This window comes from Neomonachus schauinslandi, chromosome 11, assembly GCF_002201575.2.
Source record: "Neomonachus schauinslandi chromosome 11, ASM220157v2, whole genome shotgun sequence".
NCBI lineage: Eukaryota > Metazoa > Chordata > Mammalia > Carnivora > Phocidae > Neomonachus > Neomonachus schauinslandi.
The window spans coordinates 53,827,145-53,850,062 of record NC_058413.1 but is presented as its reverse complement, the minus strand read 5'-3'; the positions used below and the strand labels follow the sequence as shown (position 1 = coordinate 53,850,062).

The 22,918-nt window shown below is 39.7% G+C and overlaps 2 protein-coding genes and 2 pseudogenes across 3 annotated transcripts in view; 2 read left to right on the top strand and 2 right to left on the bottom strand.

The window, feature by feature from the left end:
• PAAF1 (proteasomal ATPase associated factor 1) overlaps nucleotides 1-19,055 on the bottom strand; it is a 44,516-nt gene extending 25,461 nt beyond the window's left edge. Inside the window, exons 1-4 of the mRNA XM_021704637.1 lie at nucleotides 19,001-19,055; nucleotides 16,150-16,190; nucleotides 15,235-15,338; nucleotides 11,482-11,571 (exon numbers count right to left, since the gene is read on the bottom strand). Coding sequence (XP_021560312.1) covers nucleotides 11,482-11,571; nucleotides 15,235-15,338; nucleotides 16,150-16,190; nucleotides 19,001-19,047 — 282 coding nt within the window. The 5' untranslated portion in view covers nucleotides 19,048-19,055. The remainder of the gene's footprint in view (nucleotides 1-11,481; nucleotides 11,572-15,234; nucleotides 15,339-16,149; nucleotides 16,191-19,000) is intronic.
• On the bottom strand, nucleotides 2,146-2,373 carry LOC110593369 (annotated as a pseudogene).
• A 146-nt stretch (nucleotides 19,056-19,201) lies between the features above and the next one.
• On the top strand, nucleotides 19,202-22,530 carry LOC110593484 (cytochrome c oxidase assembly factor 4 homolog, mitochondrial). 2 transcript variants are annotated; one of them, XM_021704750.1, is made up of 3 exons: nucleotides 19,202-19,315; nucleotides 21,038-21,109; nucleotides 21,426-22,530. In XM_021704750.1, the coding sequence occupies exon 3, from the start codon at nucleotides 21,438-21,440 to the stop codon at nucleotides 21,690-21,692; it is 255 nt and encodes an 84-aa protein (XP_021560425.1). In that variant the 5' UTR covers nucleotides 19,202-19,315; nucleotides 21,038-21,109; nucleotides 21,426-21,437; the 3' UTR covers nucleotides 21,693-22,530. The 2 variants fall into 2 exon arrangements, with proteins under 2 accessions (XP_021560425.1, XP_021560426.1); XM_021704751.1 differs by lacking the exon at nucleotides 21,038-21,109.
• LOC110593483 lies at nucleotides 21,767-22,530 on the top strand (annotated as a pseudogene).
• Nucleotides 22,531-22,918: the final 388 nt, after the last annotated feature.

Genomic DNA, 22,918 nt, shown 5'->3' with positions numbered 1-22,918 from the left:
TTCTCCCTCTCCCACTCCCCCTGCTTGTGTTCCCTCTCTCGCTGTGTCTCTCTCTGTCAAATAAATAAATAAAATCTTTAAAAAAAAATAAAAATAAAAAAAAATAAAAATCTATTAAGATAGGAATTATTTCTATTTTTCAGTTGAGAAATCTGAGGTTTAAGAAGTGATTAAGTAATATCCCCAAGGTGACACAACAGAGCCAGGATGCAAACCTAGGTCAGAATTTAAAGCTAAAGATCCATTTCTTAGTTCCAGCAAAAAAACAGATCAATGGGATAATCCTAATTATTGGATAAATATGACAATTCAAGAGAGCGAGATATGGATGGATTACTTTATAGTGCCTTGATATGCTAATCATTTCAAAAATAATTAAGTTACATCCCTACTTTAAACCAAGTAACAAAGTTTGAAATGTAGAAAAATAAAACATAAAACTTCAAAGAAAATACTATACTTATAATTTTATTTAACACATATCATGCTTACTATGTTTCAGATCAAATTCTGTTTCAATCCTTGTAACAACCCCATGAGATACTACTTTTACCCCTATTTTACAAATAAGAATCTGTGACATAGAGGGTAAGTACCTGGCCTAAGAGCACAGCAAGAGGCAGAACCGAAATTCAAATCCAAAGAGTCAAATCCAATGAGTCTATCACTAGAGTCTGTGCTCTTATCCATTATGCTGTGCAATTAAAAGTGAATATATATATATAGGGGCACCTGGGTGGCTCTTTCAGTTAAGTGACTCTTGATTTCGGCTCAGGCCATGATCTCAGGGTTCTGAGACTGAGCCCTCCATCAGGCTCCGTGCTGGGCGTGGAGCCTGCTTAAGATTCTCTCTCTCTCTCTCCCTCTACCCCTCCTCCACCCCTCTCCCTCCCTAAAAAAAAAAAAAAAAGTGAATATATATATAAAATCATGGACTACCCTAAGCAGGACCCCAAAAGTAGTTACCATAAAGGAATAAACCGATGGGCTTTATCATCTACAAATAGACCAAAATAACACCCATAATCTAGTGTATTGCTATGTTCTCTTCACCTGTCTGATCATACTCTTTTTTTCTTCTTCTTTTTCTTTCGTTTAAGTCTTTTTAAGTTTTCATAGTTACAGTTATATTCTATCCTTTCAATGTATTTAATTTTATTTTTGTATATATATGAGGGTTTGTTTTTTGGTTTTTTTTTTGAAACTAAATGTTACAATTTATTCCATCTTCATGATTATAGACATTACAGGGCAGGGTGGGTACACAAGGTATATAAAACAAGGTATATAAAAGTTTGTTTTATATATATATATATATATATATATATATATATATATATATATCTTCTCCCATTTAACCAGATGCAGCATTTTGGCAGTTTTATGATAATACAGGTTGGCTTAATTAATTGACTTGGGCAGAAAGCTGGCAACAGCAAATGTTTGCAATTTAGGATTTTCCTCCATTGTTACTCCAAGGATCTTAATTCCTAAACTACACTATGAGCTCTGAAATGGTGTACAAAGCAACATTCAAGCTTTCACATATTAATCAGAATCTGACACCTCTTCTTAAGGTAGGGAATTCTTAAAGCTGTCTTCCTCTTGGCTAACCCAGTCCACCAACAATCTTAAAAATTATCATATAAAAATAAAACTGTTCTCTCAAGCATTGATTAAAACTGTTGTGCCGGCGTTTCTTTTCAGAGGCTTAGCTCCTTGAGAGAAAAGAGCGATCCTAACCAATTGCTTCCATGAATAATAACCCTAGTACAATGTACTCAATGTCCTTTGCAGCGAAACTCAAGAGGTCAGGCAACCTTGAACATTTTGACAAATTTATCAGTATTTACATATAAAGGATATTTAAATCTGATCCCAGACCAAGTATTACAACCATAATCCCAAGAAATCATTCAGTTTTAGCACATGGAGTTCCTGCAAGATGCCAGGGCAAGTGAAAAATCATCTCAAAGCCAAGAATGATGCATCTTTTACAAGTGAGAGGAAATCAAGGAGGAAAGAAAACTCCTCCCTCCTAAACTCCTCATTAAATCAATGGTTCTTTTCACAGCCTTAATTGACGAAATCCAGTGTCCTCAATATCCTGATTGAAGGAGTTTATTTTCAAGGTGACTGTCAAGGTCAAGAAGAGCTCTCAAGCTTTTCTTTGACATGGCCCATGAATTCCAGTCCTTCAGTGGGAATCTCCTACTTTATTGCTTTCTGAACACACTGCTGACAGTGCTTAAAGAGGTCGGTGCACGGGACTTGGGAGCTGTCTGCCTTGAGGAACTTCTCCGCAAACCAACGACTGAAGCACTGGTCTTACTCGTGCTTCATGTCAGTGCATGCCTGCCCTATGCTATTCATGGCGGCAGCAGTTACGTTTTTCTTTCTTTACAATTTTGGGATGTAGTTTTTTCTAATAAACAGACCAAAATACACCCAGATTATAGTGTATTGCTCTGTTCTGTTCACCCGTCTGCTTACATTCCTTTTTTTTTTTTTTGGCTTTTAATTTTCATTTTTACAGTACATTCTAACCTTTCATTGTTTTTAATTTTATTTTTGTACATATATAAGTTTTTCTTTCTTTACAATTTTGGAATCTAGTTTTCTAACAAACAACCAAAATACACACAGGATCCAGTGCATTGCTCTATTCTGTTCACCTGTCTGATTATATTCTTTTCCCCGCCCCCCCCAGGTCTCTTCTGATTTGTTTAGTGTATATTTCTCTGGGGTCACTGTTGCCATTTTAGTATTTTGTTCCCTCGTTCAACTATTCTTCTCTGAACAGAATGACAAGATGGAAAAATACCTCAAAAAAGAGACTAAGAGGCAGTACTGACTGCCAGGGACCTAATGAGTATGGGTATAAGTAAGATGTCAGAACTAGAGTTCAGAATAACGATTATAAAGATACTAGTTGGGCTTGTAAAAAGCATAGAAGACCCTAGAGAATCCCTTTCTGGAGAAATAAAAGAACTAAAATCTAATCAAGTTGAAATTAAAAAGGATATTAATGAGATGTAATCAAAAATGGAGGCTCTAACTGCTAGGATAAATGAGGCAGAAGAGAGAATCAGTGATGTAGAAGATAAAATGATGGAGAATAAAGAAGCTGAGAAAAAGAGAGATAAACAATTACTGGATCAGGGCACCTGGGTGGCTCAGTCGTTAAGCGTCTGCCTTCGGCTCAGGTCATGATCCCGGGGCCTGGGATCGAGCCCCGCATCGGGCCCCCTGCTCCACGGGAAGCCTGCTTCTCCCTCTCCCACTCCCCCTGCTTGTGTTCCCTCATCTTGCTGTGTCTCTCTCTGTCAAATAAATAAATAAAAATCTTAAAAAAAAAAAAATTAAAAAAAAAACAATTACTAGATCATGAGGAGAGATTTCAAGAGATAAGTGATACCATAAAGCAAAACAATATTAGAATAATTGGGAATCCCAGAAGAAGAGGAAAGAGAGAGAGACAGGGGCAGAAGGTATATTGAAGCATATTATAGCAGAGAACTTCCCCTAAACTTGGGAAGGAAACAGGCATTCAAGTCCAGGAGGCAAAGAGAACCCCCCTCTCAAAATCAGTAAAAATAGGTCAACACCCTGACATATGATAGTGAAACTTGAAAATCTAAGAGACAAAGAGAAAGTCTTGAAAGCTGCTCGGGGACAAAAGGTCTGTAACCGACAAGGGTAGAAACATTAGACTGGCAGCAGACCTATCCACAGAGACCTGGCAGACCAGAAAGGACTGGCATGATATATTCAGGGTGCTAAATGAGAAAAACGTGCAGCCAAGAATACTTTATCCAGCTAGGATGTCATTCAAAATAGAAGGAATGATAAAAAGCTTCCAGGACAAACAGAAACTAAAAGAATTTGTGATCACTAATCCACCCTTACAAGAAATATTAGAAGGAATCCTTTAAGCGAAGAGAGAGCTCAAAAGTAACATAGACCAGAAAGGAACAGAGACAACATACAAAAACAGTGACTTCACAGACACTTTACAATGGCACTAAATTCATTTCAATAGTTACTCTGAATATAAATGGGATAAATGCCCCAATCAAAAGACACAGGGTATCAGATTGGTAAAAAAGCAAGACCCATCGATATGCTATCTGCAAGAGACTCATTTTAGACCCCAAGACACTTCCAGATTGAAAGTGAGGAGGTGGGGGGACGCCTGGGTGGCTCTGTCGTTAAGTGTCTGCCTTCGGCTCAGGTCGTGATCCCAGGGTCCTGGGATTGAGCCCCACACTGGGCTCCCTGCTCAGCAGGAAGCCTGTTTCTCCCTCTCACACTCCCCTTGCTTGTGTTCCCTCTCTTGCTGTCTCTCTCTCTGTCAAACAAATAAATAAAATCTTAAAAAAAAAAAAGAAAGAGAGGAAGTGAGGGAGTGGAAAACCATTTATCATTTTAATGGACATCAAAAGAAAGCTAGATGGCAATCCTTATATCAGACAAATTAGATTTTAAACCAAAGACTGTAATAAGATATGAGGAAGGAAACTATACCATAATTAAAGGGTCTATCCAACAAGAAGATCTAACAATTGTAAATATTTATCCCCCTAACATGGGTGCAGCCAATTACATAAACCAATTAATAACAAAATAAAAGTGGGGCGCCTGGGTGGCTCAGTCGTTAAGCGTCTGCCTTTGGCTCAGGTCATGATCCTGGGGTCCTGGGATCGAGCCCCGCATCGGGCTCCCTGCTCCACGTGGAAGCCTGCTTCTCCCTCTCCCACTCCCCCTGCTTGTGTTCCCTCTCTCGCTGTCTCTCTCTCTGTCAAATAAATAAATAAAATCTTTAAAAAAAAATAACAAAATAAAAGTAATACATACATAATAATGCAATAATAGTAGGAGATAACACCCACTCACTGCAATGGACAGATCATCTAAGCAGAAGATCAACAAGGAAACAAGAGCTTTGAGGACACACTGGACTGGATAGACTTCATGGATATATTCAGATCATTTCATCCTAAAGCAACAGAATACACATTCTTCTCTAGTACACATGGACATTCTCTAGAATAGATCACATATAGGTCACAAGTCAGGTCTCAACTAGTACTAAAATATTGGGATCATTCCCTGCATATTTTCAGACCACCATGCTTTGAAACTACAACTCAATCACAAGAGGAAATTTGGAAAGAACTGAAATACACAGCGGCTAAAGAGCATCCTACTAAAGAATGAATGGGTCAACCTGGAAATTAAAGAAGAATTAAAAAACTTCATGGAAACAAATGAAAATGAAAACACAACCAGGGCTCCTGGGTGGCTCAGTCAGTTAAGCATCTGCCTTTGGCTCAGGTCACAATCCCAGAGTCCTGGGATCGAGTCCCACGTCGGGCTCCCCGCTCAGCAGGGAGTCTACTTCTCCCTCTGCCTCTGCCTGCCGCTCTGCCTACTTGTACTCTATCTCTCTGTCAAATAAATAAAATGTTTAAAAAACAAAAAAAAACACACAACTGTTCAAAACCTCTGGGATGCAGCAAAGGTGGTCCTAAGAGGGAAGTATATAGCAATACAAGCCTTTCTCAAGAAATAAGACAGGTCTCGAATATACAACCTAACCTTACACCTAAAGGAGCTGGAGAAAAACCAGCAAGTAAAACCTAAATCCAGCAGGAGAAGAGAATCAATAAAGATCAGAGCAGAAATCAATGAAATAGAAACCAAAAGAACAGTAGAGCAGATCAAGGAAACTAGGAACTGGTTCTTTGAAAGAATTAATAAGATTGATAAACCCCTGGCCAGACTTAATCAAAAAGAAAAGAGAAAGGACCCAAATAAATAAAATCATGAGTGAAAGAGGAGAGATCACAATGAACACTGAAGAAATACAATTAAAAGAACATATAAAAAGCAAGTATATGCCAACAAATTAGGCAATCTGGAAGAAATGGATGCATTCTTAGAGACGTAAAGTACCAAAACTGAAAGAGGAAGAAATAGAAAACCTGAACAGGCCCATAACCAGCAAGGAAATTGATGCAGTCATCAAAAATCTCCCCACAAACAAAAGTCTAGGGCCAGATGGCTTCCCAGGGGAATTCTATCAAACATTTAAAGAAGAAATAATACCTATTCTTCTGAAGCTGTTTCAAAGAATAGAAATGGAAGGAAAACTTCCAAACTCTTTCTATGAGGCCAGCATTACCTTGATCCCAAAACCAGACAAAGACCCCACCAAAAAAGGAGAATTACAGACCAATATCCCTGATGAACATGGATGCAAAAGTTCTCACCAAAATACTAACCAATAGGATTCAACAGTACATTAAAAGGATTATTCACCATGACCAAGTGGGATTTATTCCTGGGCTGCAAGAGTGGTTCAACATCTGCAAATCAATCAATGTGATACACTACATTAATAAAAGAAAGGTCAAGGGCGCCTGGGTGGCTCAGTTGGTTAAGCGACTGCCTTCGGCTCAGGTCATGATCCTGGACTCCCAGGATCGAGTCCCGCATCAGGCTCCCTGCTCAGCAGGGAGTCTGCTTCTCCCTCTGACCCTCCTCCCTCTCATGCTCTCTGTCTCTCATTCTCTCTCTCTCAAATAAATTAATAAAATCTTTAAAAAAAAAATTAAAAAAAAATAAAAGAAAGGTCAAGAACCATATGATCCTCTCAATAGATGCAGAAAAAGCGTTTGACAAAGTACAGCATCCTTTCTTGACTAAAACTCTTCACACTGTAGGGATAGAGGTAACATGTCTCAATATCATAAAAACCATCCTTGGGGGCGCCTGGGTGGCTCAGTCGTTAAGCGTCTGCCTTCGGCTCAGGTCATGATCCCAGGGTCCTGGGATCGAGCCCCGCATCGGGCTCCCTGCTCCGCGGGAAGCCTGCTTCTCCCTCTCACACTCCCCTTGCTTGTGTTCCCTCTCTTGCTGTCTCTCTCTCTGTCAAATAAATAAATATTAAAAAAAAAAAAAACCATCTATGAAAAACCCACAGCAAATATCATTCTCAATGGGGAAAAACTGAGAACTTTTCCCCTAAAGTCAGGAACATGGCAGGGATGTCCACTCTGACCAACACTGCTCAACATAGTACTAGAAGTCCTAACCTCAGCAATCAAACAACAACAACAAAAATAAAAGGCATCCAAATCAGCAAAGAAGTCAAACTCTCACTCTTTGCAGATGACATGATACTCTATGTGGAAAACCCAAAAGACTCCACCCCCAAATTGCTAGAACTCGTATACAGGAATTTAGCAAAGTGGCAGGATATAAAATCAATGCACAGAAATCAGTTGCATTTCTATGCATGAACAGTGAGACAGAAGAAAGAGAAATTAAGGAGTCAATCCCATTTACAACTGCACCAAAAACCGTAACACACCTTGAATAAACCTAACCAAAGAGGCAAAGGATCTGTACTCAGAAAACTATTGAACACTCATGAAGGAAACTGAGGAAGACACAAAGAAATGGAAAAACATTCCATGCTCATGGATTAGAAGAAAAATACTGTTAAAATGTCTATGCTACCTAGAAGAATCTACACATTAAATGCAAACCCTATCAAAATACCATCAACATTTTCACAGAGCTGTAACAAATAATCCTAAAATTTGTATGGAACCAGAAAAGACCCCAAAAAGCCAAAGGAATGTTGAAAAAGAAAATCAAAGCTGGTAGCATTACAATTCCAGACTTCGACCTCTTATGAAGTCTGAAGATGATTACAAAGCTGTAATCATCAAGACAGTATGATACTGGCACAAAATCAGTCACATAGGTCAATGGAACAGAATAGAGAGCCCAGAAATGGATCCTCAACTCTATGGTCAACTAATCTTCGACAAAGCAGGAAAGAATGTCCAATGGAAAAAAGACAGTCTCTTCAACAAATGGTGCTGGGAAAATTGGACAGCCCCATGCAGAAGAATGAAACTGGACCATTTCCTTACACCACACACAAAAATAGACTCCAAATGGTTGAAAGACCTCAATGTGAGACAGGAGTCCATCAAAATCCTAAAGGAGAACACAGGCAGCAACCTCTTCGACCTCAGCCGCAGCAACATCTTCCTAGAAACCTCGCCAAAGGCAAAGGAAGCAAGGGCAAAAATGAACTATTGGGACTTCATCAAGATAAAATCTTTTGCACAGCAAAGGAAACAATCGACAAAACCAAAAGACACCAACAGAATGGCAGAAGATATTTGCAAATGTCTTATTAGATAAAGGGATAGTATCTAAAATCTGTAAAGAACTTATCAAACTCAACACCCAAAGAACAAATAATCCAGTTGAGAAATAGGCAGAAGACATGAATAGACATTTCTCTAAAGAAGACATCCAAATGGCCAACAGACACATGAAAAAAATGCTCAATATCACGCAGCATCAGGGAAATACAAGTCAAAGTCACAATGAGATACCACTTCACGCTGGTCAGAATAGCTAAATCTAACAAGTCAGGAAACAACAGATGTTGGTGAGGATGTGGAGAAAGGGGAACCCTCTTATGCTGTTGGTGGGAATGCAAGCTGGTACAGCCACTCTGGAAAACAGCAGGAAGGTTCCTCAGAAAGTTGAAAACAGAGCTACCCTACGACCTAGCAATTGCACTACTAGGTATTCATCCAAAGGATACAAAAATGCTGATTCGAAGGAGCACATGTACCCCAATGTTTATAGCAGCAATGTCCACAATAGCCAAACCATGGAAAGAGTCCAGATGTCCATCGACAGATGAATGGGTAAAGAAGATGTGGTATATATATACAACAGAATACTACTCAGTCATCAAAAAATGAAATCTTGCCATTTGCAATGATGTGGATGGAACTAGAGGGTATTATGATAAGTGAAATAAATCAGAGAAAAACAATTATCATATGATCTCACTCATATGTGGAATTTAAGAAGCAAAACATAGGATTATAGGGGAAGCGAGGAAAAAAAATAAAACAAGACGAAATCAGAGAGGGAGACAAACCATAAGAGACTCTTAATCATAGGAAACAAACTGAGGGTTGCTGGAGGGGAGGAGGGCGGGGGGATGGGGTAACTGGGTGATGGACATTAAGGAGGGCACGTGATGTAATGAGCACTGGGTATTATATAAGACTGATGAATCACTGAACTCTACCTCTGAAACTAAGAATATATGTTAATTAACTGAATTTAAATTTTAAATTTAAAAATTATATACATTATTAAAATGTTTTAAAGTCAAAAAAAGGGAAGTTTCACCTTGACTTTCTTGTAATTAACTATTAATCAAAAGGCACAATTCATAACTTGATTTCTTTAAAGCAAGGCAAATCTTTATTCACGTTTATAAAGCAATTAAGAGCAAAATTCACATAGGATTTTTATAAAAAATATTTTCTGTAACAGTTTGCATTTATCTTGCCCACACATACTACTATAGCAGGGTTTTTTTAAATTTATTTATTTTAGAGAGAGCTTTAGTGGGCAGAGGGGCAGAGGGAGAGAGAGAATCTCAAGCAGACTCCCTGCTAAGTCAGAAGCCCGACACGGGGCTCGATCCCAAGACCCTGAGATTATGACCTGAGCTGAAATCATGAACTGGATGCTCAACTGACTGAGCCACCCAGGCGCCTCTATTATAGCAGTTTTTTAAAAAACCTCTTCTTTATCAAGTCTTTCCAAAGCAATCAATTTAGTTTTCAAAGACATAATCACTCTGTCTTTTCATACTCATATTACATTGGTTTACCATATTTAATTAACAAAATTTCAAAAACAATATAACTGATAATGTAACTTATCCTTATTAAGCATTCAACTTAACCAGCAGTGTCGCAGTATGCAGATCTCAGAGGAGAGCTTACAAGCTGTGAATGTGCTGTGAGCTTCAGTCAGTACGGTTTACACAGGAAAGGCAGAGCAATAGTTAACTCAATAAATTAGTTAAGTGGAAGTCAGAACATACCAAAAGCCTTATAACTTGCATCCCCTGTGACTCAGCAACTCTATTTTATAAATGTATTCTAATTTCTTCCTATCTTTGTGAATAAAGCGTTAGCCAAATCACCAAAGTAAAAAATCAGGAAATCAAAAATATCTGAAAGTCCAGTAACACAAGATTGGAAAAATGAATTGTAGTAAATCATACAGTAGGAATACTGTGCAGCTCTTAAAAGAATATGCAGAAAAAAAAAGAATATGCAGAAAGATGACATATAGTGATGTACATAATATATTATTAAGGAATAAAAAGCAGTTATAAAACAGCATATACTATAAAAACCTATTTTGGTAAAATATTTAAAGTTTTTTTTTTTTTTAATTCATTCGAGATACAGAGATACATTGAAAGAGAGAATATGAGCAGGGGGAGAAGCAGAGGGAAGGGGAGAAGCAGGCCCCCGCTGAGCAGAGAGCCCAATGCGGGGCTCAATCCCAGGACCCTGGGATCATGACCTGAGCTGAAGGCAGACGCTTAACCATCTGAGCCACCCAGGTGCCCCTATTTTGGTAAAATATTTAAAGAAAAAAGACAGGGTGGGGTGCGTGAGTGGCTCAGTTGGTTAGCCGTCTGCCTTCAACTCAGGTCATGATCCCAGATTCCTGGGATCAAGTCCCGCATCCACCTCCCTGCCCAGCGGGGAGTCTGCTTCTCCCTCTCCCTCTGCCCTTCCCCCTGCTCATGCGCACTCTCTCTCTCTCACCCTCTTTCTAATAAATAAATAAAATCTTTTAAAATAAAAGAAAGAAAAAAAGAAAAAAGACAAGGAGAATCAAGTGAAATAATACATAAAGCTTAACATGGTGCACATTGTAGGCAATCAATAAATGTTAGATATTACTACTGTAATTATTATTAATACAGCATTTGTAACAAAAGCTCACAATAGTTACTTAAGGTTGTAGAACATCACTGATTTTTCACCTTTTTATATTTCCTAAATTTTTATCACCAAATCTATGTCTGTTTTATAATAAGGATAAAAAACAGCCATTTTGTAAAATGTACCACACAATAAAATGGAAGGCTTTAATATAATCAGTTTATACACATATTTCTCACTTATGCTTCCAAAAAGATCATGGTAGTAGAAAGGGCATTATCACAGAGACCTCTGAAAATTATTCCTCAATATGCTGTACTTGGAATTGTGAGAAAATGTCCCTGTCCTATAGGCAATGAGACACATATGAGCAATGTCAAATTAGATAAACATAGCTACTATCATTATCCAAAAGTCACAAAGCAGCTCTGCTATAACATAAATAAGTAAACTTCAGACAATTCCATTCTCTAAGACTACCAGTGAGTGGATTTGTATACATATTCTATATGGACCCAAATACCAGTTTTGCCAAATGTATCACACTTCAGCTATGGTACCTTAACAATACACGGTAAATAAAAGACACATTAATTATGAATGTTTATAGCACTCAAGCAGATAAAATGAAAAATTAACATGCTATTATATTCTCTCATTTTATCAAAATACTTACACTCTTTGAATGAATTCTGGAAAAAGTAGTGTATGGGGCCAAAAACTTTGAGGATGCATTTTCCTTTGGACAAGAAATATGAATGCTTTTCTAAATAGAGAGGGAAAGATGAAATTCATCAGTAAAATTACTCCAGTGGAATGAAAGGCTCTTAAAGAAAACATCAGGATGATAGGAAATTCTCATTTTTCAAATGTACCCTCTCTAATCCTCCTTTGCCAGCTTACACTACCACTCCCCTGTAGATTAGCAGCCGTTTTACTGAAAAGGGCTGCAATGTAATTTGGTATTGCTTTGCTGCCCTTATCTTTTTATATTGAAGTAAACTCCCATAGAAGGTGAACCAACAGGAAGATACAAATGACAAATATGAGAACATTAATTTTTAAAAGAAAATCTAATACCAGTACTCTCAGTTAGCAGTGGGGCAAGAAACAGGATTAACAGATAGGAGGAAACAGCACCAGACTCCAAGTCTAGCACCTAAAAGACTAGTCTAAAAGCTAACTTACTGCCTATAGGAACTTTTAGGAAAAAATGTTAGACTACTGACATCTATAGTTACCAGAGAAAACTGGTAAATTATGGTACACTTATACAATCTGTAGGCCCTGATCAGGCTTGCAGTGCCCATTCCTACCTAGGACTTAAACTGATCATCCATGTTCATAGACTGCTCAGAGCCCCACAGCTGTATTAATTCCCCACGTGTTTTGCTAGTCATTATAACATATCTTTCCACTATTGTAGCAAGAAACACTGGTGACATAGTTGAATGGTGACATTCAAACTATACCTAGAAAAAGATGTTAGGTTCAGGTGACATGACCTGCATAAGGCAGCCTTTGTAACCATTTAAGATTAAGTATGTTGGTGTTTCAAGGTAGCATGTATAGAGGCATAAAAGGCTTAGTAAACCCTTCAGGGTTTCTTGCAATATGATAGTCCTTTAATCTAACTGGCTGAATACCAACACCACCACCTAAGTGTGCATCTCCTATAGGGAGCTGAGGAGCTACGCTCACCAAATGGCCCCTAACCTGTTATCCCTTCTGCAGCAGTACTTCAAAGTTTCTGGAAATTCTGCTGAACAATGAAAATGTCTTTAAAAGTCAAGATTTTCTAAACCTCTTTCTAAGACTAAAATACATACAGCAAACACAGGTCCTCACAGTTCTTTAGAAAGAACAATTTCAAGTAATAACATTCTCATCACTAAAAATCAAAATGCTCTTATTACAAGTCTTCTACTCCTTTAAAAAGACAATTAGAATATCTGTCTACATAAACAATACTTTCTTAGCCAGCATATCCATATGTGGCTGCCTGCAGTCTTTTCATTAAATGAGTTTTCACTTCAAACCCCATGAGAAAATCCATACAGCTGCAAGGGAGTTGACCTGGATTTGGAATTGCCTCCTGTACCCAAAACTAAAAGTGTCAGCTAAACTCTCCTGGCTTAAATATTCCTACCAGCAAGGATTCAGGGAACTCCAAGAACTTAGTGTTCAGGCGTCTGTAAGAATTGGGTTTGTTCTCAGAAGACTTCATTTCTTTGGGACTAATTATGCAAAAGATTTGAAGAATTAGTAGTTTTTTCCTGCTTATCAATTGAGCAAATCAACCTTTAATCTATAAACAAACTATGGAGGAAGAGAAATGTTGAACTACCTTCCAATATTAGCAGTAGAGAATCATGCTATTATTGAAAATATTTTAGTGAAAAGCTGCAGGAGATATCAAAACATAAAATTCAGGGTGGGGGGTCGGAGGAGGAACATGGGCATTCCACACTAAGATAAAATTTAAAGTCAAACTTTTTTATCCTCCAGGATTAGGTATTTAAGCGTAATCTACTGTTCAACAGAATAATGCAGCAACATCAAATAGCAAAGTGCCTCATGGCAATTAGGAAACAAATAAATGCTCAACAATAAGCACTTACTGTCTGACCCAGCAGGTACAAGGCAGAAATTAGCAACGATGCTGGAAGAGATAAGGACTGTATCAGGGCCTACGTATGAAGGGAAGAAAGGAATTCAGCACTGAGGCTGTAGATGGATACTGGTAAAACACCTGGGAAAAATGTAGGCTTGCAAGGTAGTGTTCATACTTGGAAGTTTATAGAACTGGTTTCAATTCTGGTATACAGTCTAACTAGCTTTGATTATTAGGGTTAATAAGTCTCTCTGAGTCTGTTTGCTTATATGCAAAATGGAAATTTAAAATGCCAATCCCACAGGATTATTATGATGAACAACAACTCACTTTTGTAAGATTTTACAGTTTCATTCATATGCAGTCTCACTTGCTGTTAAATCAGTCTATAGGTAGAGTATCATCTCCATTTTACAGATGAGGAAACTGAGGCTCAGAGAACTAAGTTCTTTGTCCAAAATCATATTACCAGTGTCAGAGTTAACTAAAACTTGAACTCAGATCTTCTGACAGTTTCTACTATACCATAGCTGTTTATGAAAAACAATTGCAAAATATATATAACAACATATAGCCTATTACCTTGCACAGAGGACAATAAATGAACATTTAAAGTCTTATGTAAAAAAGTACCATCTATTCTTATCAGTATACCTGTAATATTTCACAACTAAAAAAAAATTTAATTACATCTCACTGACCAGAGCATACTGACTGCAGAATGAGTAAGGAAAGTCAGGTCATGGATTCTGCAATACTTAGTTTGGCTATCTATTCACCTCAAAGACCAATGAGAAAAACTATTAAGTACTATTAATGTAGGTCTTCATCAAGGCCTAGCCAGATACATTATAAAGGCTTTGCTGTCCAATATGGTAAATACTGGCCACATGAGGTTATTGAGCATTTGAAATACAGCCAGTGCATATGAAGAACGGCATTTTTTATCTTATTTAAAGTTTAATTTAAAAACTGATACTTGCCTCAGTTTTTGGAAAACTTTTTAAGTATATTTGGAACTACCTGGGTATGTGAATCTATGTTCTCAACTGTAAATTTATACAACCTAAATACATTTATCAAATATTTTCAATAAAAAATTAGAGTCTGAATTGAGATGTGTGGTAAATGTAAAATATACATGGGATCTCAAAAACTCAATAAGAAAAAAGGAATGTACAATATCTCACTAATAATTTTTTTTTTTTTTTTTTTTTTTTTTTTTTTTTAAAGATTTTATTTATTTATTTGAGACAGAGAGAATGAGAGAGAGAGAGCACATGAGAGGGGGGAGGGTCAGAGGGAGAAGCAGGCTCCCTGCCAAGCAGGGAGCCCGATGCGGGACTCGATCCAGGGACTCCAGGATCATGACCTGAGCCAAAGGCAGTCGCTTAACCAACTGAGCCACCCAGGCGCCCTCACTAATAATTTTTAATATTAATTACAAGTTGAAATATTTTAGATTTATTGGATTAAATAAAATATATTATTAAAATTAATTTCACCCGTTTCTTTTTACCTTTTTTATGTGGCTCTTAGAAAATTTTAAATACATATGTGGCTTACATTATTTATCTATTGGACAGAGCTGATATAAGGGAAGAACAAGTAAATGCAACTAAAAGTATCTCAAAGTATATGTAACTACAGAAGAAAAAAAAACTCTTGACATCCAAAGGCAGTAAAAATTGTGATTACTATACAAACAAAATAAAGATGACACAGATATATAAATAATAGTATAAATATTTAAAATAGATACATGGGTACTACCCCAGTTTTGGACCCAGTGTCATTTAAGACATAAAAACCTACCTTGTTTATCTCATTCACAATAAATCCTTCTGAAGCTGTAACTTCTGGGATGCCATCCTGGCCAATTCCTTGACAAGTTAGGCTGCCATACAAAGTTGGTTTCCCTACATAGCACAAAAGAAGCATGTCTCAAGAAAATAATAAGAATTTAACATTGTTCTCCTTGAAGACTCAATTCAGGCACTTGTATAGATGGTAGGAAATTGGTTCATGAAAGAAAAGAAGGTACTTGTATAAAGTAAGGTGAAGTGGAAAAAGCCCTAGCCTGGGTGAACCTAATTTGGGAGGGAATATGCGCAAGAGCTAAAAACTAGGCACAAATATTTAAAATTATAGCATTTGTGAGAAAGTTACTAGAGGGGTGCCTGGGTGGTGCAGTTAAGCTCCCAACTCTTGATTTTGGCTCAGGTCATGATCTCAGGGTCGTGATCTCAGGGTTGTGAGATGGAGCCCCACGACGTGCTCCGAACTCAGCACAGAGTCTGCTTGAGTTTCTCTCCCTCTCCCTCTGCTCCTGCCCCCCACTCTCTCTAAATAAATAAATAAATAAATCTTTAAAAAAAAAAGCTACTAAAGTGATCTAAACTCAGTTTTCCTGACTGTGAAATGAAATTCTTCCAGGATGAAAGATGAAGATCAACATGCATATATGCATTTATCCACAGTATATACATATAACACATAGCAAAGAGTTAAGCTTCAGTAATCTAAAAAATTTGCTTAAGGAGAACACTGCTTTTGCAGTGATGGGGGTTAAATAAGATATCCTACACATAAACTGGTCAAGAACATTTGAAGATTATGAGCATTGTACAAGGAGTTTGAGCCAAGAGAAAGTATGAAGCTCTCTTCTAAGGGTAGTAAATCCCCTATCTCTAAAGGGAAGGCATATCAGTTTGGGCATATGAACATTACCTGGGGGGTGACAACTCAGCCAGGCTTCCCCTTCATCCTTCCTATGAAGAGAGACAAAAGACTAATTAGGCTCATTCAATGCTGAAAAGGATGCCACTGGTGCAAGGGAGAAAGATATAATTTTCAGTTTGGACTGTACTTAGGTATGATCCAGTCTAATATCTCATCCAGGCATAGATTATTATAAGACAAGTTTTTTTTTTAGTTAATTAATTAATTTATTTTTTATTCTTATGTTAATCCCCATACATTACATCATTAGTTTTAGATGAAGTGTTCCATGATCATTGTTTGTGCATAACACCCAGTGCTCCATGCAGAATGTGCCCTCCTCAATACCCACCACCAGGCTAACCCATCCTCCCACCCCCCTCCCCTCTAGAACCCTCAGTTTGTTTTTCAGAGTCCATCGTCTCTCATGGTTCGTCTACCCCTCCGATTTCCCCCGCTTCATTCTTCCCCTCCCGCTACCTTCTTCTTTTTTTTCTTAACATATATTGCATTATTTGTTTCAGAGGTACAGATCTGAGATTCAACAGTCTTGCACAATTCACAGCGCTTACCAGAGCACATACCCTCCCCAGTGTCTATCACCCAGTCACCCCATCCCTCCCACCCCACCCCCCACTCCAGCAACCCTCAGTTTGTTTCCTGCAATTAAGAATTCCTCATATCAGTGAGATCATATGATACATGTCTTTCTCTGTTTGACTTATTTCACTCAACATAATACCCTCCAGTTCCATCCACGTCGTTGCAAATGGCAAGATCTCATTCCTTTTGATGGCTGCATAATATTCCATTGTATATATATGATGAATGGATAAAGAAGATAAAGATATATACAATATACCACATCTTCTTTATCCATTCATCTGTCGATGGACATCTTGGCTCTTTCCACAGTTTGGCTATTGTGGACATTGCTGCTATAAACATTGGGGTGCACGTACCCCTTCGGACCCCTACTTTTGTATCTTTGGGGTAAATACCCAGTAGTGCAATTGCTGGATCATATGGTAGCTCTATTTTCAACTTTTTGAGGAACCTCCATACAGTTTTCTACAAGACAAGTTTTATTTATTAAAGAAATATTCATGGATTAAGTGTTTTTTTTTTAAGGATTTTATTTATTTATTTGAGAGAGAGAGAATGAGAGAGAGCACATGAGAGGGGGGAGGGCCAGAGGGAGAAGCAGACTCCCTGCCGAGCAGGGAGCCCGATGCGGGACTCGATCCAAGGACTCCAGGATCATGACCTGAGCCGAAGGCAGTCGCTTAACCAACTGAGCCACCCAGGCGCCCCTAAGTGTTTAATGCATAGATGTCTATTGGTTAAATGAATATTCAAATATTTCGAGTTCACTATTCATTTATAAGCTACACAGCTTTGAAAAATCACAAATACTTTATATTTAGATATTTGTTGGGATTATTGTAAGCAAAGCCCTGTGCTAGACACTTTGCAAACAGTATTATTAATCCTCACAATTTAACAAAATGCCTTTTATTATCCCCATGTTAAAGATAAAACTGAAGCTCAGAAAAAAGTGACTTGCCCAAGGTCACCTAGCTATCTGGAAAGCAGGAACTGAAACATGGGACGAGTACACAATGTCCGCATTGTATCAGCTCACACTGACTTTTTACATGTTTTAGAATGCACCTCCCCAATCATCCAAATCCTTATTTTATCACTCTAACATTTTTAGGTTATAGTGAAAAAGACCTACACTTTTAAGACAGAAAGATTTAGGGGCACCTGTGTGGCTCAGTTGGTTAAGCATCTGCCTTTGGCTAAGGTCATGAACCCGGGATCCCGGGATGGAGCCCTGCATCAGGCTCCCTGCTCAGTGAGGAGCCTGCTTCTTCTTCTCCCTCTCCCCCTGCTCATGCTCTCTCTCTCAAATAAATAAATAAAATCTTTAAAAAAAAAAGACAAAGATTTAGGTTGACAGTAACTCTCTATCACTTATTGGCTGCAAAATCTTGGACAAGTTACTTCCTCTGATTCCTCTCCTGCATTCTCTCCTAGGCACCTGGTGGCCCTCAGTAAATGTCAGTGTTCTTCCTTTATTACTTATCACACATTCTGTTTTGTAGTAATGTGTATTTTATTTTAGCTCACATAGTAAAGCGTAATTTTCTTAATTGCAGAAAGCTTATGTTTTCATCTTCACCATGGTTTCAATTTGAAAAACCCTTATTAGTAATAACAGCTGACATTCATGGCACTGCTGTACTCATCCTGGTGCAGAGTAATAACTTGCACAGTATGTGATCAATAAATGTTAAATGAATGGTTTGCTGTGCATCCCCAATTAAGCTGTCGGCTTCTTGAAGGCAGGAGCCACCCTTTAAATTTAGATTACTCATACTCCACACTCATACAGCCTGGACATAGTGGGAGTTACATTGTTTCCTGAATAGAATTGTCCAATATGTCTAACACAGCACTAGGGGTCCAAGGAGTATATAAAGATTTCATCATAAACTCAAAGACAACGTGGAGGTGGCTGAGTACTAGGACCTTTGCAAATAACTAACGATCAGTAAATATTTGCTAAATGGCTGTGACTTATCGGCCAAGAGTCTTCCTGCCTCCCAGTTTTCCTGTCTTTCTCCAACTCATTGATCCTAGCTCTGACACTGAGATCACAGCCATATATGTTGCCTTGGCCTCAGGACAGCTCTGCAGAGTATGAAAACCAATGACCATGTGGGTTTGCTACATCCAGTAATCCCTCAACAAATGATGACGGTAATCCCTATCCTGAACTGGGTACAGCTCTCCTTAACGCAAAGACAACATGCGTTACCCTCCTCCGTCCCAGTTCTGGGCCTTCATTCACCTGAGGGCTTGAGCCCAGTCGCTCTGAATCCTCAAAGGCGCCGCCATCTTAACCCCTCCTCCACCTGCCCGCCTCTTCCGCTTTTTGCTGGAAGTGGGTCGTCAAAGGGGCCGCGACAAGGACTGGGGGGCGGGCTCTATACTGAGAGGCCACCAATGAATACGCGTGACGGGTTCCTCTCCTCCCACTTCCGCGCTCAGCGCTCCCCACCGGAAGCTGGTTTTCGGCCGGAGGGTCGGAAGAGTTCCAAGTGCCTGCAAAACGGACGCCGACGTGCTGGAACGCGCGTCCGAATTCTCGTGTCCGAGCTGTTCGGTGAGCACTGCCTACCGCGTCCTTGCGCGGTAAAGCGTAGCTGTCCCAGCGGGACTGCGGCTGGCTGCCACGTGCGCGCATGCGTCCTCTCGTTAAAGTGGGAGAGTAGCTGCCCATGACTTGGACAGTTGAATTTCCCATGCCTTCCTAGACCAGGCCAGCTGCCGACCGTATAGCTTGCCCTGATCTCCAAGCATGGGTCTTCCTCTTTTTACTCCAAGGAAGACTGAAGCCGGGGTGTGGTGGGGAAAGAGTACCGTGGCATTTACTGAGCCCTGTTGTCCATGCTCTTCTCTCTATCATATTAATCCTTACATTAAATCTGTGAGTTAAATATTATTAAGGAGGAAGCTAAAAAGATTGTATGGTAAGATGTGGTACTGGTATTCGAATCTGGATCTCTTGGCTTAGAATCCAGGGCACTTTTTTTTTTTTTAAAGATTTTATTTATTTATTTGAGACAGAGAGAATGAGAGACAGAGAGCATGAGAGGGAGGAGGGTCAGAGGGAGAAGCAGACTCCCCGCCGAGCAGGGAGCCCGATGCGGGACTCGATCCCGGGACTCCAGGATCATGACCTGAGCCGAAGGCAGTCGCTTAACCAACTGAGCCACCCAGGCGCCCCAGGGCACTTTTTCTGTACAGTAATAAAAACTCATCTATTGAACTCTTTGGACGTGCCAGGCTTCTTACGTGCCTTATCTCTTTTAGACTTCAACAATCTTGTGAGGTAGACACTATCTCTGTTTTTCAAGAGAGATTATGAAGTGATTTTCTTAAGGTCACCCAGTGAGTCAGTGACAAAACTAGGTTTCCAATCCCGGTCTCTTTTCAAAGCCTATTTACCCCCTCCTTCCTTAGGTTGTACCGCCTCCAAGTTTTGGGTAAGGGTATGGAGTCCTTAAATCCTTGTAATTTCCCTATTGCTTAACCTGGCCAACAAGACCTTGCTATGATTAGATACTTTCTCAGAGGGCCAGTTTCATTTGTTTTACAGTTCTCTTCATACGCTATTCTCCAGTCATACAGAACTTTCAGTTCCTTTCCTGAGTCAAATCCTGCCTCAACCTGTGCCCCTGCTCTTCCATTGACTGGAAATATTCCTTCTCCCCATCTCTGGCTAACTCCTATTCATCCTTCAAGTCTCACTTTAGAAATCACTTCCTCCAGGAAGCCTTCCCCAGTGTTCCTGCCATGTCTGGATTAGGTATTCCTCCAATGTGTTCCCAGTCTTAGGTATCTGTGCACACTGCATTGTAATCTGTTTATTATCTAGATTGTACACCATGAAGGCAGGAACTAAATCAGTCTTGGTCACTCCTGTATCCTCTAGTGTATTACCTCATACATGATAGGTACTCAATGATCCTTTGTTGAATGAACCAGAGAGACATAGGAAAGGCATTAAAGGGTGCTAGTTCCTTTAAAGCCTGTCATGGTGAAATATGTGTAAATGCTGAGGTTATTTCCCTTCAAACCTTTCTCAAGTTCTTTCTGTAGGCTACTTTCTGCTGGATGCTCTGAAGCAGATGATCTTGGAAAGACAGTCTGGGCAAATCCACCTCACATTAAGCACTCTCACCCCACAGACTCATCTCTTGCCCTGGCCCATGCACACTCTATGCTACAGCCACAATGAACTCTCTATTACTCCTATATGTCAAACCCTACCTATATTTGGGTACTCTCCCAAGTGTTAAACCGTGTTCTTTTCCAACCATAGGAAAAGGCTAATAGGAGAAAAGAAGAGAAATTAATTCTTTTGGGGTGGATCCAAGACAGCTGCTCCAAAAAGGTAACATCTCACCTAATTCAAATTCCATTAGCAGAATCCACTCAAGCTTATTTAGTGCTGTGATAAACATTCTCATATACTTTATGTCATTCCATTGAGTTCAAACCATTTTGCAGGTCTATTCTCTTGCCAGGCCTACTGCCGATGGCACCAAGGTGAATCAGGCCCAGTATCTGTTCTCAATTAAGCTTATAGTCTCCAACGGGAGACAAATGTATAAATAGGCTATAACAGTGCAGTTTGGTCAGTATTATTTATAATAGTAGAACCTCATAATCACATCCCTACTCTAACCTTGCCTCCATTGATGTTCTAGAGACTCCCAAAGATGTCAACTCAAGGCCATACCTGGGCCCGACAGGTGAAGAAGGAAGATGAGGAAGAGGACCCGCTGGACCAGCTGATCTCCCGTTCTGGCTGTGCGGCTTCCCATTATGCAGTACAAGAGTGCATGGCCCAGCACCAGGACTGGCGACAGTGTCAGCCACAGGTACAGGCCTTCAGGGACTGCATGAGTGAACAGCAGGCAAGGCGCAGGGAGGAGCTCCAGAGGAGGAAAGAGCAAGGCAGTGCCCACCACTGAGACCCCAAACCACCTATCCCCAGAGAATGGCCCTGTAGAAACTAGCACCCAGAGAGATCTTAGGAAGAAGTCCTGAACAGCAGAAGTGTGGGCCAAGAGGTATAAAACTCAGGGATTATCTTTGGCTAAGACTGACGTTGAGAGCCGGGCAGCTGTGGGTTTGGACATAACTGCTGTAAAGAGCTGTGATCTTGCTTTCTCATTAGAACAACTAATTACTAATTACGAGAGCGGAGAGTGCGCCATGAAGGCTTCGGGAACACTGTGAAGAGTACAAGGTGGTGGGGTGCTCCATGCCCACCCCCAAATGTTGCACTCCGCCCCTGTATTGCATGCGAATCTTGGCACCTAATCACGTCGTCGCCAAGTCCCACTTCTGGTACTTTGTGTCTCAGCTGAAAAAGATGAAGATGTCTTCGGGGGAAATTGTCTACTGTGGACGGGTGTTCGAGAAATCCCCCTTGCGGGTGAAGAACTTCGGCATCTGGCTGCGCTATGACTCACGCAGCGGCACCCACAACATGTACCGGGAGTACCGGCACCTGACCACTGCGGGCGCCGTCACCCAGTGCTACAGGGACATGGGCACCCGACACCGTGCCCGGGCTCACTCCATCCAGATCAGGAAGGTGGAGGAGATTGCAGCCAGCAAGTGCTGCCGAGCAGCCGTCAAGCAGCCGTCAAGCAGTTCCACGACTCCAAGATCAAGTTCCCGCTGCCCCACTGGGTCCTGCGTCGTCAGCACAAGCCACGCGTCACCACCAAGAGGCCCAACACCTTCTTTTAAATGCAGAGCCTCCCTGTCTCCAGGTCTGCTCAAATAAACTCTTTGGGGAAACAAACAAACAAAACTGTGATATTTTCATGGTGAGATGCCAAACATCCTCACCCATCATGTTCCACCAATATTAAATATTGACTGATAGTAAAATAAAGAGTGGGGATGTTCTTCTGTCCTACATCTTGGGTCAGTGTGCCAAGTACTGAACTGATTACATGAACGTTTAATTTTAAAAGTAAATTCACAATCTGAATGTAAATTGGTTACTAATCAGGTCTTCATTTATTCAGTCATTGGTTCAACACAAGTTTTTCTAAGACCTTTCCATGTGCCAATTCCTGTGTGAATGAATAATATGATCTGATGTGATGAATAATAGGATCTCTTCTTTCATGTTACTTAGTCTGGTTTGAGGGGTAGAAATAACACATTAGAACAACTAATT

Bases quoted from the DNA above. Each gene is read 5' to 3' on its own strand.
- LOC110593484 (XM_021704751.1), top strand. From the start codon at position 21,438: ATGTCAACTCAAGGCCATACCTGGGCCCGACAGGTGAAGAAGGAAGAT.